The 20,120-nt window shown below is 40.0% G+C and overlaps 1 protein-coding gene and 1 long non-coding RNA gene across 8 annotated transcripts in view; one reads left to right on the plus strand and one right to left on the minus strand.

Moving 5' to 3' along the window:
* Positions 1–772: 772 nt before the first annotated feature.
* On the minus strand, positions 773–11,124 carry LOC139032048 (uncharacterized). The gene is made up of 2 exons (XR_011484597.1): positions 10,993–11,124; positions 773–8,932 (listed from the first exon to the last, which is right to left on the minus strand). It is a non-coding gene; the product is annotated as an uncharacterized lncRNA (long non-coding RNA).
* A 300-nt stretch (positions 11,125–11,424) lies between these two features.
* The window catches only part of ANKRD17 (ankyrin repeat domain 17), a 167,598-nt gene continuing 158,902 nt past the window's right edge, over positions 11,425–20,120 (plus strand). For all 7 annotated transcript variants that reach the window (XM_070458305.1, XM_070458306.1, XM_070458307.1 and 4 more), the window contains exon 1: positions 11,425–12,038. In XM_070458305.1, the coding sequence (XP_070314406.1) occupies positions 11,601–12,038 (438 nt within the window). In that variant the 5' untranslated portion in view covers positions 11,425–11,600. The remainder of the gene's footprint in view (positions 12,039–20,120) is intronic.

Consider the following 20,120-nt stretch of genomic DNA (forward strand, 5'->3'; position numbering starts at 1 on the left):
TTGATTGCGTGGTTTCTGAAGAGAGTGTTAGTCGCTCAGTTGTATCTGACTCTTTGCGACACCATGGATGTAGATGGAATTCTCCAGGCAAGAACACTGGAGTAGGTAGCCATTCCCTTCTCCAGGGGATCCTTCTAATCCAGGAATCAAACCCAGGTCTCCTGTATTGCAGGCGCATTCTTCACTGTGAGTTACCAGGCAGCCCACGAAACGTGTGCACACATTTCTGACACTCCCCTGCTTCAATTGTGTCAGTTGCTGAGGTGTAGCTGTCTCTTTGTGACCCATGGACTGTAGCCTGCCAGCTACAGGCAAGAATACTGGAGTGGGTAGTTATTCCTTTCTCCAGGGCATCTTCTTGACCCAGGGATGGAACCAGGGCCTTCTGCATTGCAGGCAGATTCTTTACCGCCTGAGCCACCAGGGGAGAGTCAGACATGACTTATCAACTGAACAACAACCACCACCAAGAAGTTAAATGCTAATTCTTATCTTTGCTCCTCTATGGGTAAGGTATTTTTTGCTTCTGGCTTCTTTCAAGACTTTTTCTCTATTTTTTATTTTCTTAAGTTTTAATATGATATGTCTTGTTGTTGCTCAGTTTCTAAGTCATGTTCGACTCTTTGCACCCCATGCACTGCAATCCACCAGGCTTCCCTGCAAGGCCTGCCTTAAATAAACTGACATACCCATTATATATTCAATACAAATGACGTCTAATGCCATGAGAATATACTCCCATATTTTAAGGAAAACAAGCATGCTAAAAAAGCAGAAGCAACATTCTCATTTTATTGAAAAATACACTTCAGTTCAGTCGCTCAGCTCTGACTCTTTGCGACCCCATGGACTGCAGCACGCCAGGCCTCCCTGTCCATCACCAACTCTCAGAGCTTGCTCAAATTCATATCCCTTGAGTCGGTGATGCCATCCAACCATCTCTTCCTGTCATCCCCTTCTCCTGCCTTCAATCTTTCCCAGCATCAGGGTCTTTTCCAATGTGTCACTTCTTCGCATCAGGTGGCCAAAGTACTGGAGCTTCAGCTTCAGCATTAGTCCTTCAAATGAATATTCAGGACTGATTTCCTTTAAGATTTACTTAAGAGACTAAAGCATCATCAGTGGCTATCTCTAGCTGATGGAACAATATGTTCCTGCGTGTGTTTTTCTATTTGTTAATGTCCTACAATCAATATGTATTGTTTTCTTTAAATCCAGACGTCAATTGTTTTCACAATTGACTTTTCACAAAGTAGAGAATTAACTCAGGTGGCGATGTCAAGCATAAAACGGAGGAGGATAGGATCAGAGACAGAGAGATTAATAGAAACTGTTGCAATAGAATGGATGAAAGATGGTAGAAGCCAAATTAAGGCAGTGGCAGTGAGGACAAAGAAGGTAGATAATGAGAACATAGACTGAATAAATAGGATTTGATAATCTTGGATCCATTTAGGTTGCAGATAAAGGCTAAGGAAATATTTAAACACTGTAATTCCACTGATAGCCCTGGATCTATATGGGTTGGGGTGGAGATAAGGGTTATGAATTCATTAGTCTTAACTATAGTAAATAAAATTGTGAACTTATATGCGATTACTTAGGGGCAGTTAAAATAGAAATAGCACAATGGCCTGAATCATGGGGAACCCAATATTTAAGATCCAGATAGAGGAAGAAAGGCCTATAAAGAATAAGTAGGATTGATTAAAAAGGTAAAGCAACTAGATTGTCATGGAAGTTAAAGGAAGTTTCAAGCAGGAATTCGTCAATGGTGCTAGTAACGAAAGCATCCTGTTTTTAATGTTAACTCCCTGTGAAAGGACTTCAGTTAGTTCTGGGTCTTCCTCTATACTTAGGGAGATTTGAGTGACTTACAGAATTAGTGAATTTCTGAAGAATGTCTGATTTGGTTTTGTCCTCCAGCCTCCAAGAACAAGTTGTCCAGAGACTGAATTTTCATTGGATCCTGCATGCTGTCCCTGTCAGGTGTTGCTAGGAATGGGAGGCATAAATCTGTCTAATTCTGGGGGTCAGTTGGCAGGCCTATTGCCCACTAAGCAACATCAGCCAACTTCACTTTATCAGTAACGAAGTGGTATTTTGGTCCCCATTTCTATCCTTTTATTTTTAACTTGTTCAGAACCTAGGTAAGAAAAGGGGAATTAGTTTTTCTGGGACCACTTGGAAACTACAACTGATGTCACATTTCACATCAGGGAAGTCAGGGGTTGAAGAGACTAATGGCTAATGACTTTGGCAGTTAATCATAAATCACTCTCTTCCTTAATAAAGTCAATCGCAGTTTCTCCAAGGAAGGCAACTGAGGAAATATCTCCATGGGGTTTTGGTGGGAGAATATTAACTACTGCCCCAATCCTTGTTTTGTAAGATTCTCTAAGACTGGAATTATGTCACCCAGAGGACTATAGAATTTTAGTTGCAAACATATAAAACCTACCTTAAAGTAGCTTAAATGAGAATGGCAGGCATGGGAGGGAAAAAAGAACTTGGTGGCCACTTAATTAACAGACAATGGGTTAGTCTATGATCCCAGATTTCAAATGCATCTAGACTCTACTTTCTATTGCCAACATTGCCTTCTTCTTTTTCTATGGGTGCAACTTGCTTTGTTATGTTTCATTTATTGCATTTTGCACATACTGCATTTTTTAAATAAAAGGTTTGTAGCAACTCTGCACTAAGCAAAACTATCAGCACCATTTTTCCTACACATTTGCTCACTTTGTATCTCTGTCGTATTTTGGGAATTCTCATAGCAACTTAATCATTTTTATTATTACTATATTTGATTTGGTGATCTGCAAAAGTAGTTGTCATACTACTACAACTCGCTGAAGACTCATATGATGGATAGAGCTTTATACCAAATGAAGTATTTTTTAATTTAAGGTATGCACATTTTTTTAAGATATAATGGTATTATACACTTAATAGACTATAATATAGTGCAAAATTAACTTATAAACACTGGGAAGCCAATAAGTTCATGTGCCTCACTTTATCAACATTTGCTTTATTGTGGTAGTCTGGAACCAAACCTGAAATACCTCTGAGGTCAACCTGTTTATGGTAAGATAGGTTTGCTCCCTGTTGTGTCAAAGATGGTGAGTGGCAGCTCTAGCCTAAGATTGTGATACATCACTCTGGAGATTGGCTCGATTCATGCACCTATCTTTATGGCAGAGTAAAAGTCATATAACTGAGAGCTTTATTCCATAAAAGACATTCCTGAAAAGACAGACATACTAAAAATGTTGTCCACTACATTCTACCCCTTGGCTACATTCTACCTGGCATCTATATATTTATGCTTTTCTCAGTATGTAGAATTTTTTTAAAATATCTTGGTCTAGGACTATGTAATTATCCCAGGGACAATTGAAATACTCTCTACTCAAGTAGGAGACATGCCAAAATCTCATCCAATTTTTTCACTTTGCTTGGAAACCAAGAGTTCTAGGTGATATGCATTTCTTTTAAATAGGTTTGGATGTTGCTCATCACAGTATAGCATGACAAAGATAATTTTATTAGGTATTGGTACTTAAGGAAAGGAAGGGCACTCTAATTAGTAGTAGATGAGGTCCTTGGTCAGTTAATATGTCTTGAGTTTGCTCTCTCGAAGATGCTCCCTGATCCCTTGCCCATACATCAGAGGGTATCAGAATTAAGCAAACTTAGGTCTTTCTTTGCAAGGCTTTGTAAGTTTTGTGTGCACAAGTCTCTTAAAAATCTTAGTTGGTTACTGGTCACCTTGTTTTCTGGTAACTCTGTGGTTTAGAAACCAAAAACAGACACGGTGTGTTAATCTGTTTTCTGTCCCTTAGCAATGTGTTGCAAGGCTGGAAAGAAGTGTTTATCCTCTACTCAACTAAATTAACTGTGTATTTCCATTTTGGTCCTGGCATCCAATATTATAAGCCAAGGAATGAGTTTAGGGATAATGCAGCTAGAATTTCTCTCTGTCCACTTGCCCCCATATTGCATCTTGGGGAATGGCTACTCACAGTGGGACAAATTTGTCAACAATTGTCAGACAGGATATATACAGCAAAATGCATGAGGTAATCAAGAATCAGGGTTTTTTTTTTCAGGATTCCAGTTATATTTTTTACTGAGTTTTCAACTCTTTACCTCTGTTGCCCTACTTTAGCTCAGGATAGAGAATATAGGTTTTCCAAACCTGCAAGATGCAGGTTTATCTGACTCTCAGTTGCATAGGTTTCCGAGTACAATCAAAAAGGGGATGTCAAAGAAATACACAATTGTTTCTCTGCCCTCAAAGGGACTGGCTCCAGGACCTGCCAGACACCAAAATGTACAGATGCTTGGGTCTAGTAGTCAGCCCTCTAGATCTGTGGATTCTAAATTTGTAGATTTAACCACATATGTGGAACTGAGGGCCAACTGTATTTATTTAAAAGGGTCAACTGTATTCTTTCTTCTGTGTTCCTAATGTTAGCTTGAGCTGAAATGTACTTCTTTCTTGTGCACACTCCAGTGGAGTGTGCTAATGGACACACTCCAAAACCTGCTATTTTCCTATCAATTCCCCTAAAATGTTAACCTTGATGTAGACATTATCTAAGATCTAAAATTTAACAATTGCCTGCCGGCTGCAACACATTAAATATCAACAAACCTCCTAGCCAGGGCCAAGGGATCGTTATCAGAATGCAACCCACCCAGACTCACTAGTTTTACATTTCAGGGTATGTCAGTAGTTGACACTGGTACTATTTTATGCACTAGTCAAGATTAAAAACCTAAACCTTGCCATGTTAAGATTTCTTACCCTTTCCCAATTTAACAGTCTGTTTTGAATTTCATATCAATTTTGGATACAAGTTTAGAGAATTCAAATTAACATATTATTAGGCTTTTCTCTAAGATTTTATCCTGTTGCTGGAGGTAGGTCCTTCATTATCATGGCCTTGTCAGATGGGTATTTGGTCTGCCTGTTATCTAAATTTGTTGCTCTAAGGTCTACCATTAATACAATTTGCAATCTAGTCTCTCAAAAAGTGATTGTTTTTTGTCTGCCCTTACTTTAGAATTTATGGGTGTGGCTGGATGGCATCACCGACTCGATGGGCATGAGTCTAAGTAAAGTCCGGGAGTTTGTGATGGACAGGGAGGCCTGGCGTGCTGTGATTCATGGGGTCGCAAAGAGTTGGACACGACTGAGCGACTGAACTGAACTGAACTTCTTAACAGGATCTTCTATCCAATCCATGAACCCGAGCCTCTGCCATGAGCTTCAATCACCCTGTACTGTAGCAAGCCTGTGTAAAGCAACTGGGCTGGTGAATCCAATTTATATACCTCTTAAGGAATTCTGTATTTCCTTTTCATTTCACTGCAGTCAAGGAACATGCATAAGTAGGAGTGGTTATCAATGCTGCCTGGCCCTCTGCTTAACATATTATGCTGCCATTTCTACTTGACTGAGCTTGCCTGTGTTGTGCAAAGTTCCAGGTGGGAAGAAGGGCCTAAGCCACAAGCTCCCTGCTTTTGAATTCTGAAGTCTTCCTGGCAGTATCTATCCCTTACCGATTAAGATTTCAACTCTGAGGAAACAGCCAACATGTGTCTCAATTCATGAGCATTTTCCCCCTCTTGCAATACATTCACTGAGACTGTCTCTACTTTCTTGAAATGATTTCTCAGACAGGTTCATGCTACTTAGCAACCAAAGGCAACAGATAATTTAAGTTTTTGCTTAACTTCAGCCAGAGTGAGGTGCCTTGCTCAATAAAGCTAGCCAAAACGTGAGGTTGTCTCTGATTGACTTCCTTTTGTTAACCTTCCCATTCCTAAACCAATCACCATGACTGAGGGATTAGGGTCCTCCCGTTAGCTTGATTCACGGGTTCACCCCTCTGGTATGAGAGTTAAGACCAGGAAATGGATGGTTGCAGGTAGGGTAAGAAGGATAGGTCTATCCTAGTAAGGACAAACTCTCAAATCTCAGTGGGTCACACAACATAATGCATATGAACTCTAACACAATAGGCAGGCAGCTACCTTTCAAGTGAAGATTCAGGAAACCAGAGTCCTTCCCTCTTGTGACTTCACCATCTTTAACACATGGTTTCCAATACAAATGCTTTAAGTTGCTGGGGAATATGGAGATGCTCGAGGACTCTTCGTGTGACATGCTTTATGTACCAAAGATGCAACAGGAGCACATCATTTACACTTACATTCCACTGGTTAGAACCTAACTGGCACATCTAAGGGTAAGCCTAATTGCAAAGGAGGCTGGAAAATATAATTTAACTGTGTGCCCAGAAAAAGAATCTAGAGGCTATAAGAGCTCACTATTCTGATAACTAATTATCTATTATATTTTATCTCTCTTCCCCCACAAAGAACACATCCTACCCCAATAAAGACAATCTAAAAGTTCTATCTAGTTACTAGGTCAGGCTTTAAGTCTAGTTTTTAGGTAATGAGCAGCCCTTTTCATAAGGTCTAGATGCAACCTATGAATTAAAGGCACAAGTTATCTCTAATATCGCCCCAAGTTCTAGGAAATGATGCACAATTTTGTTGTTGTTCGGTCACAAAGCTGTGTCCAACTCTTTATAACCCCATGGATTGCAGCATGCCAGGCTTCCATGCCCTTCACTAACTCCAGGAGTTTGTTCAGACTCATGTCCTTGAGTCAGTGATGCCATCCAACCATCTCATCCTCTGTTACACCCTTCTCCTCCTACCCTCAATCTTTCCCAACATCAGGGTCTTTTCCAGTGAGTCAGCTTTTTGCATCAGGTGGTCAAAGTACTGGAACTTCAGCTTTAGCATCAGTCCTTTCAATGAATATTCAGGGTTGATTTACTTTAGGATCAACTGGTTTGATCTCCTTGCAGTCCAGGGGACTCTCAAGAGTCTTCTCTAGCACCACAATTCAGAAGCATCAATTCTTTGATGCTTCAAGCATCAAGAAGTATCAAAGCCTTCCTGATGGTCCAACTCTTACATCTGTACAAAACTATTGGAAAAACCAAAGTTTTCCTCTCACACACACCTTTGACGGTAAAGTGATATCTCTGTTTTTTAATATGCTGTCAAGGTTTGTCATAGTTTTTCTTCCAAGGAGCAAGCATCTTTTAATTTCATGACTGCAGTCACCATCTGCAGTGATTTTGGAGCCCAAGAAAATAAAATCTGCCACTGTTTCCATTTTTCCCCCCTTCTATTTGCCATGAAGTGATGGGACCAGATGCCATGATTGTAGTTTTTTGAATGTTGAGTTTTAAGCCAGCTTTTTCACTCTCCTCCTTCATCTTCATCAAGAGGCTCTTTAGTTCCTCCTTGCTTTCTGCCATTAGAGTGGTATCATCTGCATATGTGGGGTTGTTGATATTTCTCCTGGCAATCTTGATTCCAAATTGTGATTCATCCAGTCCAGCATTTCACATCATGTACTCTGCACATAAGTTAAATAAACAGGATGACGATATACAGCCTTGACGTACTTCTTTCCCAATTTTTAAACAGTCCATTGTTCTGTGTACCATTGTAACTGTTGCTTCTTGACCCTCATATAGGTTTCTCAGGAGGCAAGTAAGGTGGTCTGATATTTCCATCTCTTTAAGTTTTCCAGTTTGTTGTGATCTACACGGTTTTCTGATCACAACAAACTGTGGACCAAAATGTACAGTGGTAGACCAGAAACAGGTAACAAGAATATGCTCTCACTGGAAAAAGAGAAAACTGTGAGACACTAGGCAATATAGATGCATAAAAAGGATGAACTATTGAGAGGGCATTTTGTGATCCATCTTCCCTAAGAGTGGAGGAAATTTTGATGAGATCCCAACTTAGTTTTGGAGAAACATGTGCCCTCTGTCTTCTATATGGCCTGATATGGGCCTCTGAAATGTTCTTTGTCCATTATTCTCCATGGCCACATCCTATGTGAGTACTGGGGAGCTGTAAAGCATTTATGTCTTATTTTCTACTTATGCAAATTTGGGGTTGAACAGTTGCCTCACGTGAACAAATTTGAATTGGGTTCATAATTTGATTAGTGGTAAAATTCCTTCAAAAGTTTAGTCCTATCACCTATTTGCTTCCAGTAACTACACCCAAAGTTCTTGCTTATGTAATTCTCAAAAATGATTTACTTTGTTTCCTTGCCCCCATGTCAGTTTTGCAAGAACATCATCCCAGCTATCCTGAGGCCATCTAAAATAATGGTCTGGGATGGAAAGGCCAAAGTCCTGATCTGATCTTTGTTCCAGGACTAAATCTCGACAGGACTGCACTCAAGGCCTCTTCTAGCTTCATATTTTACTCTTTAAGGTCTAGAAAAACTCTGCTTTTCCAATCTTTCCAAATACTTTTATGCATGTTCATTTCTGCAACTGTTTCCTGAGCTTGTCTTTTTAGTAATATCTTACTAAAAGTAAAACTCAAAATATAGTATTACTTTGACTCTTTTCAACTATTTCTTCCTATTACTGAGACTGTACTGGGTCACAATCTCAATGGGTAGATAATACGCATTTCAATTATCACGGGTAACAGTTTAAACACCTCTTTTGCCACTGCAAAACATGGGTCTCCTTCCAGTCTCTGATGCCAATATCTCTTAACATCTGCTGCATCATCACCAAGGCAATGGAACATATTTTAGGTTACTGTTCAGCAGTTCTCCACTTCCAATACCAATTTCTGGGTTAGTCATGGTCACTCAAGCTCTGGAACATATAAATTCTCAAATCTCAATCTTCTCTTGTACAAGAAGTCCAAAAAGGAGTGCTTCTAATTTGGAAGTATCTGTATTCCAAGTAGTAATTTAGCCACCCATGATCTTTCTCTGGCTCTGGCATCTTCAACATACTCACTAGCTTCAAGTTGATGGAGAAAGAGTGAGGCTGGAAGGACTTCATTAAGCCTGGAAATGAGCACATCACCTCCATTTACATTTCACAGGCTAAAAGTCAATTACAAGACCACAACTAACTAAAGGAAGTTGGGATAATGAGTCTAGCTGTATCTCCAAGAATAAATAAGTTTCATGAATGACTCTGCTGCAGGTTCTAAAAGGGAAAAAAAAATGCTAGATAAAAATAATAGAAAGTCACTCCAGAGGCTTTGTCCATTTCAGTAGGTTCAACCTTATCTACTAGTTCCAATAAATTATTTCCTTATTATATAAAAGAGTAAAAATTCATTTTCTTCTAAATAATGGGATTACTTTAGAGTATTTTTGATAGTATGGTAGGTGTAGAAATTACACTGCAGAGAGTTAATAAATGAGATTCAGATAATAAAAAGAGACATTGAACATACAGTACTCTTTAAAGCTTGGTGTGGAGGAAAGGAGATAGACTGGAAGGACAATTGTAGAAGACTGAAGACAGAAAAGATAAAAGAGAAATACGGGATTGGAACTAGAGAACAGATGGACAATTCATCTTATGTAAGAGCAGGGAGTGTCTCATTACACTGATATTGGAAAGGAAAGATTCACAAGTATCTAAGTTTCTAGCATTTGGAAAATTGAAGGCGTTTTTGTCTAATAGCATCAGCCTTCTTGTGAAGCTTGAAGTCAAGTTACATAATTATATATGGCTGGGATTTAAAAACTGCAAAAGTATTCTAGTGGGTACAGTGAAAAAGGTGCTTTAGAATAGACAAGCAGGAGGGAGGAATCCACCTCAGGTTATGACCTAATCTGTAGTGTTAAGATATACAATGTACTGGGCTTCCCTGGTGGCTCAGAAGGTAAAGAATACACCTGCAAAGCGGGAGACCTCCATCCCTGGGTTGGGAAGATCCCCTGGAGGAGGGCATGGCAACCCACTCCAGCATTCTCGCATGGAGAATTCCCATGGACAGAAGAGCCTGGTGGGCTACAGTCCATGGGGTCGCAAAGAGTCGGACACAACTGGGCACCTTAGCTGCACAATACTGTTCTGTACTTAGCAACCACCGTACAAGAGGCACAAGCAGATGGTTAGCACTCTGTGTGTATTTACTATAACACTTATTTCACTGCAAAGCCCCTGGAAGCAAGAAACTTAGGTTTTATAAACTATGCACATAGTAGGCACATGATGAATTTTTTCTTGAATGAATCGATTCAGTCATTGCCAATTCTGCCATAGTACTCTGCAGACTACTGGCAACTGCCCACATTTCATATGGTATGCCAATGCTAAAAAGAAAAAAAAAAAAGCTAAAAAAATTCAGCCACACTCAGCTAAACTTAGCAGTCTTAAAATGGCAACTATGTCAGCTGAGGCATACTTTTTATCTCGTGCCAGTACATCTGTCTTTGATGTTTCCTTCATTTTCCTTATGCTGCTGTGCCCTTATTGAACCTGAAAGGGATAATTGAGTTCAATAAGCTACGCTATTATTTCAAAATTCCTGCAAGTTCTTCAGACACCCACAAATGAACTCACAACCCCTATCACAATACTCCTTCCAAAAGATCCACAGACAAGGGTGATTACTTATGCTGCTTACTTCACAGATAAAAGCCGAGACGGTGATGGAGTGGAAGGACTAAATCGGGGTCATTCACTAAATCGTCTGCAAAGTCAGGCACAGATCTTGCTTCCTTCTCCTGTCTTCAGCCCTTTAGAGGAACTTTAGAGTTACAGTGATCTCTGACATCACCTAATCGAACTCCTTATGTTGGTAACACAAGTGTAAACTCAGGTTCAGGAAGTCTATGATCCAAGACTCAAACTGAGGCAAAAGGGGCTCTTTCCTTTATATTACGCCAGCTCTCAAGATCCAAAGCCCTAACTCACCATTTGGCGGTGGAAAAAAATGGCCAGGAACGAAACTACGTACGGCAGTCCAGAACTAGGCCCCACCTCCCGGATCAGGCTGTGTGGGCCTCCTGCTAACAAAGCGTCTGGCCCGGGCTTCCGTACCCGCTCCCACCCGGCCCGGGATACTCCGCTCCAGCCCGCCCGCTCAGCCTCCCGCCCCACGCACCGCAGCACCGCCCGCCCGCGAAGGCCGGAGACCCGGCCCTCTTAAGTCTCACTTTCGTCTTTCGGCCACCCGCGCGCCACCGCTCAGGCGACGGCTGATGGCGTCACTTGTACTTCCGCCTGCGGCTGCGTTCTAGACAGCAGCGAGGAAGGAAGAAGGGAGGTCTGAAGGGCTGTGTGCGGGGGAAATAGCGAGGAAAGAGAAGCGATCCGGGTGCTAGCGGGCGCTACGGCAGTCACCGCGGCCCTCCTCTGTCCCCGCCGTCCCCCTCATCGGAAGTTGCCCTAGGCACACTTCCCCCGACTCTCGGTAGTCTCCCCTCTGCTGGATCTCCGAGCACCCGGGTCTCCCTCTTCCCCCACCCCCGCCTGGCTCCCTCACGCTCCCTCCCTCTCCCTCCCTCCCATCGTCAGGCTCCCCGCCCTGAGTATCGCGAGACGAGGTGAGAGCTGGCGGAGCGGCGGCGGCGGCGGCGGCAGTAGAGGTGACCGAGGCGGTGGCGGCGGAGGCGGCACCGAGCGCTGTGTCGGCCCCGGTGCGGCCGAAGTCGCGGCAGAGCGTAGCCCCCACGCCCCTCCCCCGTCCGCGCCCTCCCTCTTTCCCCGGAGATGGAGAAGGCGACGGTTCCGGTGGCGGCGGCAGCGGCGGCGGCTGAGAGAGAAGGGAGCCCCCCGGCGGTGGCGGCTGTGGCGGGCCCCCCCGCGGCGGCGGCGGCGGCGGCGGCGGCGGCAGCAGCAGCAGCAGCAGCAGCGGAGGTCGGCAGCGGCATTGGCGGCGGCAGTGGGGCTCGCTCGGCCTCTTCTCCTCGTGGGATGGTGCGAGTCTGCGATCTGCTCCTGAAGAAGAAGCCGCCGCAGCAGCAGCACCACAAGGCCAAGCGTAACCGGACTTGCCGACCCCCCAGCAGCAGCGAAAGCAGCAGCGACAGCGACAACAGCGGCGGCGGTGGAGGCGGCGGCGGCGGCGGTGGAGGTGGCGGCGGCACCAGCAGCAACAACAGCGAGGAAGAAGAGGACGACGACGACGAGGAAGAAGAGGTTTCTGAGGCAAGGGCCTGCTTTCAAAGGAAGGAGGGAGGAAGGGAGTGTTAAGGGTCGGGGCCAAAGGTGGGAGGGGACTTGCGAGGGGCCAGATTCCTGTGGGCTTGATCTGTCTTCGGGGCCAGGCTTTCCACCGCTCGCTTTCTTTCCCGGGCCGAAATCGTGAGGTGTGGACATGTGGGGGAGGGTAGCTGACACGTGGGGGTGGGAGGACCGCAGAGTCCACAGAGTTGGTGCACAGCACGTTATCCTGGCATGGTTCACACGGTTAAGGGTGGAAGGAATGGGTTAGATGCGCTGTGTGCACACCCGGCGGGGTCGGCCTCAGGCCAGTAGGGCCCTGTTACTCCTGGGGCGGGGGCGGGACCAAAGCGGGAGGGTTAACATAATAGGTAGGAGAGTCTCTTGGGGAACGATTAGGAGGTTGGTAGATTTCTCCCACTAGTGAGGTGGAGGGGAGCAGTTTGAGGGGGAGGCAAGCTTGTAATGGACTGAGAGCTGAGTATTTGTGTATGTGAGAGACACGTGAGAAAGCTGTACTTTTCCATACTGTTCTGCTGCAGGCCCGGCCCCCCCCCCCCCCCTCCAATAATTGTGGCTGCTGAAGTCACCTTCACTTCCTCGATCTCAAAGATTTTGGATGAACTGATCTTATATCCATTTACATTGATATATGACTCAGTGGATGAAAAATGTATTCGATCCTTACATGTACATACTCATACATTTCCAAATGCTTCCTTGGTGAGGAAGAATTAAGCTAGGCCCAGTTGCTTTCCACATAATGTGGAGCAGCCTCAGAGGCTGCTTGGGAGCCAGGCTTGGTTGTGGTGAGTTGGAATAGGAAGAAGGCCTCTTGGTCTGTCCTAGTGATCTGGTTTCATAACTGTTTATAATTTTTCCTGGGTTCACAGACAGGCGGCGTTGCAGGCCCTCATTCTTCAAAGAAGGCATTTAACCAAAAGCTCAGTAAAACATACCATACTGAGAACAAGCTAAGAGTTAGCCTTACTAGTTAGCAGGTCTTTGTAACTCTCTTATCTGCTTCCTGAAATGGAAGCTAGAAAATCTGGATCTGAAGAAAGAAGTTGTAACTTAAGGCAACAGAAGGAAAGCCGCTTTTTAAAGGCTGATTATAAATTTAGTTATAAGAGAGAACAACTGAATTATCTAAAAGTACCACTTGCCATTTATTCTTTTCCACAAACACAGCTTATTTTGATACAAGGCTGGGTGTTTTTTGAAAATTGCATTATTGGAACTTGGGTTCCCTAATTTCAAATAAAGAAATAACCTTTTGAAGAATATGAGACTTGTCAATTAGCAGAAGACCAGATTCTCTTTTACCTCAACCTGGATGAAGTTATATCTGAAGAGATGTAATCTTGAAGTATGTATGCCAAAAAAAATGGACACTTGCTACTATTTCGTTTAGCCTACTGAATTCTAAGAGTAGGTTTGTACTGATAGATTTTGTATTGACCTAGTTGAATGCTTCAGAATAGTGTGTAGCTCAGCTTGCATATGAAACAGTGAAAAAAGGATGGAACAGGATCCTTATTTCCAGTAAAATCTGTTTCAGTAGTTAGAACTCTTCAATTGTGTTATTTTTACAGAGATAAGAAAACATTTTAGAGGTAATCTCATCCAACCTTCTTATTTTAAAAATGAGGATAATGAATTTTTTTTATTTTAGAGGCAGCTGACAGTGGTGGCAGCAACAGAAGTGGAAATCAAAGTTTTGTGATGATTCAGACCAGTATACTTTTCATGACAATTTAGTCACTGTATCCCCCTCCTGACCTCTTTCAAAAAATAGGCAGTCCGTTGCAAGCTAAGAGCTTGTGCAAAATACCTGTACCTTATTAAAATTTTAAATTCTCTAACAAAGTATCAAGCTCTGGTTTGGAACTTAATATCAAGTTGAGTGCAGTACTTACTGAAATATTATTATTCTCTAAACTTTACATAACTAGATAGTTCTGTCCATTGGAATTTGACTTAATAAGTAAAACTTAGTAATTCATTAAATCATGTTGAATAGGCTCAAGCTTATAGGTGTGTTTTGTAAGTTGGGTTTGGTTTTCCTTGGAAGATAGCAGTGGTATATATTGACTGATCGATTAGAGAAGTGTTTTCTTTATTTTTAATATGCTTTATTCTGTCTTCTGTCCAGCAGTATAAACAATGGGTTTGCCATTTGTTATGGAGATGAGTCAGGAGAAATAAGTAGAAGAAAGCACAACCATTAAAAATAAATCTATATAGGTACATGATGAAGGATAAGCAGACAGAAATACAGTATGTCTCTGCACCTGCCTCCATCCTTGACCAAGATAAATAAATAAACCTAATCATCACTATACACTGTAAGCTAAATGGATGAGTTACACAGTGTTTTTTGTTTCATTACCATTTTATCGACATGTCAGCAGAACTTTAACTTTACAAAGCTAGGAAATCTTATGGCTGATAGTTGCACTTAAGTCTTTTCTCTAATTCATCCTTTTATTTGCTACACGATGAAAAATATGGATTGTATCTTTGAGATTATCTTTCAGATAAAAATCATGGAAAAGTTATAATTTTGGGGTTATTTAACCTGAAAAAGTGGAGGATAATAAAACAAAATATCTATGTTTACTTCGATGAAATGCTAGCTGGATATTTGGTATATTTACTGAAAGAGGGAACATTGGAAGGAAAGGAGATTCAGTTGAAATAAAAGCTTTATTTGAATGTTTAAGAAGAAGAATCTAAGTTTTTCTAAATGTTAGTGTAGGTTATTGAGAATTGGATTTTCTCTGCAGTGTTTCAGAATAGGATAACCATGTTGTAGATAATTTGTACAACTTCAGATATTCCTTTACCCACCTCCCCGGTTTGATGCAAAACCTTAGATCAGAAATTGAAAATTATAATAATTCTCTCAGCTTTCATTGAGTGACTGACCAATATGGAAAAATAGATGGAAATCTATTTCCTAACATAAAAACTCTGATGCACTTCTTTACTGACTAGTGGATTAAATTAATTAAATAGTTTAACTATTAAATAAAATTAAATAGTATAAGAAAAAAATATTGAAGTTGCAGGAGTTGATATTCCCTTTCAGAAACAACATTACATTCTGTTGAACCTATTTTTAAATGTAATTGAATGGCATCAGTGTTTGCTAAAGCAGAATTCAAAGGGGAAAAAGCTTGCTGTTGAAGGTAGAACTCATGTTCAAAATTAACATTTTTGTCAAAGATGCATAAAATATAATTCAGTAGGAGTTGATCAGAATTACATCTATATTTGGTAGGTAATTTGAGGTTTTAAATTTAAGTAACAAACCTAGTGAAGATATTTCAGACAACAGGAGCCCAGTAAATAAGTTAGGACTTACTTATTCATTCCCTTTTGAAAGGATTTGCTAGGCCAGGGAGCATCTGTTTGTAGACAGACATCAAAGACATAGGGTTGTTTCAGAAGTAGATTACGTTTCCTCAGGTTCACTTCCAAATCTTGTTTTTGTTAGTTTTTTCATAGAAAAATGCCAAGTTCCTCTGTTGTTATGGTAGAATCCAGATTAGCCCAGAGAAGCTTACCTGTTGCCCTGTTTCACCTCTTAGTTGACAAGCAGTATTTGTAAATAAGATGGTAAGATCTTTGAGACAATAATTCTGTCATAATTATCTTGTCTCTTATTCTCCTTGAGCATAGTATTTAATAAAAATTTTCTTAGTGAATAATTAATAACTAAGGAAGATCCAGAATTCATTTAGGCAACCAGGAGTAGGTATAGAGTTCCTTCCTTCTTGGATCCATGGCTGCCCAATAACTGAAATTTGGATTTTAACATCTTTCAATTACTTAATTACCTCTCTTAGTATTGGTGATCTCATAGGTATTAAGGGAAAGCCATTTAAACCAAGACATTGATTGTTGATTGCCTGATAAGTACCTAAAGATAGATTTCTATTTATCAAATCGAGTACCTTAGGTATATTTACATTTTAAAAGCATGATATGAATTATTATTTAGTACCAGTCTAATGTAATGGTTAAGGGCAGGAATGGAGCTTGAATTCATACCCTTGATCCATCACACACATTTGTAATCTTGGGCAAGTTACCTAATGTCTCTCCAGTTTACTCATATTTAAATGATGATAATAGTAGATTCTACCTTATACCATTGTTTTGAGAATTAAATGAGTGAATACAGTTTTCATATATTCCCATTTTCACCGTAATGCTATGGTGTCATCATGTTTCATTATTCATAAATGTTTGTAGTTTCTATTATGTAGGAGGAATTTTGCTGTATTAAGTAACAGTGAGCAAAGCTGTTTGAAGACACGCTGATTTAAAATGCACCAATGATGAAATGTAAGTTTAAGAAAGTATGAGAGTGAAAGCAAATGGTTAAATGTATGTCCTGAATAAAGTATGAGAGGTATACAAATGTCGGGAGGGGATATTCATCATATTCATTTAAAATGCAAAGATACAGGGTTAGAAGGGTTTTAGGTAACTTCATCAGGGCCACATAGCTGGTAAGTGGCAAAGTGGAACTTAACTTTTGATTTGAAGCCTGCCTCTTCATTCATATATTCACATGCTCTATTATGCTGTATGATGTTGAGTACAACTTTATCTGATGTTGACATATCAGGTAAAGTTAAAGCAAATTCAGATGACGTAGGGGAGGATACTTTTTGGTAGTAGGGCGGTCACTGAAGACAAATTAGATATGCTGAACATTGCTCTTCTTGTTCTATAAAGTTGGTGGGTTGGGAGGAGAAATACAGAGAGCACAGATAAGTATAATCACATTTTCACCATTTGGAATTAGCAGTTAACATAATGAAGCTTTATAGTGAAAACCACCTCCTCTTCTGGCAATCTTTTGCTTCTCACTGCCTCTTAAGACTTAAGCATTTCAAGGTTATCTTTATTAAGCTAAGAAAAAAAAAAATCCTTTTAAGTAGATGTTCAGTTGGGGTCTGGATAAGCTGAGAATACCCTGGAGTTAAATAAACCCAAGATTTTGTTGAAGGTGCTTTTATATATATATATATATATATATATATATATATATATACTTTTTTTTTTTCCTTTTCTTCCTTTCACCTATAGTATGTGTGTAAAACTTGCATTAGATACCATATTCAGAGAAGTATTTAACTTCCCTCCCTCCTACCTTGTTAATTTGAAACATTCTCACTGCAGTGGTTGTAGGAAATCCAGCAAGTGTTTATATGGATTGTTTAGAATTGGGAAAATTGTTTCTAAGGTAATGCGGTAATGAAGAAGGCATATTTGTATTGCAAAGTAGGAGACCCAAGATTTATTTGTTTTTTCTGTCTAATTAACACTATGCCTACTGTCCTCGTAAATCCTTATATTTTGCCTTTTAATTGATGAAATGCTTTTACCTAGTCTACTGTGTTCTGTCAGATCTGAAGACAGAAACCCTTGTCTTACACATCTCTATCCCCCTACTGTATTCTACCGTACTATACCATGTGTGTTATATAATAAGTCTTAGCATCTTACCTTTGTCAGGTTTTGGTGAAGTCGGATCTCTGAAATAAAAAGTTTGTAAATATATCTTCTTTAGTCACTTGCTCTGGAAATATTTGGGACCTCAAATCTTAAGTCTTAAGGTTATAGAACTTGGTTGCAACTACTTATGGTGGACCCCTGTCAGATGCCTTTATTAGATTATAATTGTTCAGTTTAGTCATTAACCTCACCAACTTAATTGGAGTTAGTATTTAAAAATTTTTGATGTGGAATAATCATCAAAGCAGTATGTTTTGACTTCCAGAAATTCACTGGACTATTCGCTAGTCTGCTTCTACTGACATCCGCAGTAAACCAGCTGTTGACTAGGAGGTCGATTTTTAGGTCCTTGAAACAGTGTGTTTGCACTCTGACTGTAGTTCTTTCTACATTTTTGTAAAGATAATATAGTGGGTTAGGAAATGTGGAGGTAATGAGCATCCTTATAATTTTTCCATACTTTATTAGAGATGAGGAGGAATTTTCACTCCATAACGGTATGTGAATTACTGCCTGCTGACACTACTTCTATTTTTGTAAGGACCAGTAGGGGGCGCCAACATCCACGGTAGCCTGTGCCAAATCTGACTTCTTTCAGCTCTGGCCTTTTCACCAAACAAGTCCTTAAGGAGTAGAGGGCGGCAGGCAATGTGAACGCTCCTTCTAGGCCCTGGCACCTCACCTTTATGGTGGGGTTGCACCTAGCCACTTGCCACGCAGAAGCAAAATACCCTTTCTGACTTAGTGTTTTTACTTACTTTTTTTTTCTTTTGTCTTTAGAATTTTTATCCAATCAGAGTGGAAGTGGAATTGTGGAGCATTATAGGTATTACTTTATCATGATTTGTAATTTGGGGTTTTAATTATTGAAAGGGGACATGCTGGAAATTGTATCTTCCCCAAAAATGCTGTGAAAAAATCGATATAGACCTAATTATTGAAAGCATAACTTTGGTTGACTTCTGTCATCCTGTGAAACTCATAGATGTTACCTGATCTTTTTAGAGTTGGCTTTCTAAGTTTATTTCAGGATGAAACTAGAGATAAAAGAAGGTCAAGTAGAAAAAAATGTAAAGATTACAGTACTTTATGAATTCTTTCTAGAGCCGATATTATTGTTTTTATAAATAATTTTCTCTCAAAGTATGCAGATGTTGAATTGTGCTGATGGAAACAGACAACAAGATTATTGAGAATAGATTAAAAAGGTTAAATAGGGTTATATGAGTCGGGAAAAAAATGAGCTTTTTTGATTAAATGGTCAGAAACAAAGCCTGCTTTTTCAGTACAAGTGCAGCATAATGTTGAACAAGATTAAATAAGGTTTTGGACATAACCAAAGTCATAATTCTTATTTTAAATAATGATAAGGTACAACTGCACAAAATAGGTTATATATATTTCTGTCTGCTGTACCATGAAAATGAAATGATGACCAAAACTAGGGAAGTTCTAGAGTGAGAGCTGAAAAATGATTGGTGGGTTAGGGATGGATTCCATGATCAAGGAGGACTGCAGATTATACAGTTATATTCTCATTACTCTTGTTACTTAAAGTTTCAATTAACCAGTAACTCACATAGAGTCACAAAGTGAAGAAAATGTGAGCTGTATTATATAGTGTTAGTTCAATTTTGAAAATAAGTAAACTCATTTCTTGAGATTATTTGAAAGTATAGACTAGACATGGCAAATATATGAAACTAGTTTATAGCTACGCATCTCTAGCAGGACATATTTTCCTCTCAAGCTATCATTTGCTCTCATTTAATCTTTCATTTTTTTAATCCTCCCTGCCCCCAATAAAAAAAGAACAGAACAGAAAAGAAAAAAAGAAAAGTGAAGAAATAAAGACCTATCCTAAAATTAATTCTTGGTCTGGTTTTTCCTTGTGAATTGTTTTCAATTAAAGAACCTTTGAGTGAAAAATATTTCAGAGAGATCTGTAGAAAAATTGGTCTTGTCAGTTTTGAATTTGGAATAAAAATACATTACATGAAGTTCTATTCCTTTTCTTCTTTCCTGTTGCCCTAAACCTGAAACCTGAGAAGAAAAGGAAATCTTATGTTTGTGTTATACCAGGTCTATTTCCAATTCTGTCTTTGACCCCAATATTGTCTTTTTCCTTCTCTGTGCCACGTTTCCCTCTTGTTTTTTATATGAAGTTAATAACAAAACTAGTCCTGTTGCAGAGCCTCTAGTGTAGTTCTTTCTGGTGTGAGATTCAGTATAGGAGTTAATTCTTTTACTTGCTGAGTATTTATTGTGTATCTACTACATGTGGCTGTTTTTAGTCTATATTGTAATCTCAGTCATTTCCTTCTCAGTGAATATGACAGCCATATTTAAAATCATAGCTGTATGCATTATAGTTAGTAACACTTTTAAACTTGCATACATGAAAACTTAGCACCATGTTGGAATTCTTTTTTTTATGATTTTTAGAAGATAGGTATCACTATTAGTATCTTTTTCTAAGTTTTTTTTTAAGACGCTTTATTGAGACCTAGCATAATCACTTAGGAATTATGA

The sequence above is a fragment of the Odocoileus virginianus genome, chromosome 29 (assembly GCF_023699985.2).
Source record: "Odocoileus virginianus isolate 20LAN1187 ecotype Illinois chromosome 29, Ovbor_1.2, whole genome shotgun sequence".
In the NCBI taxonomy this organism is placed as follows: domain Eukaryota; kingdom Metazoa; phylum Chordata; class Mammalia; order Artiodactyla; family Cervidae; genus Odocoileus; species Odocoileus virginianus.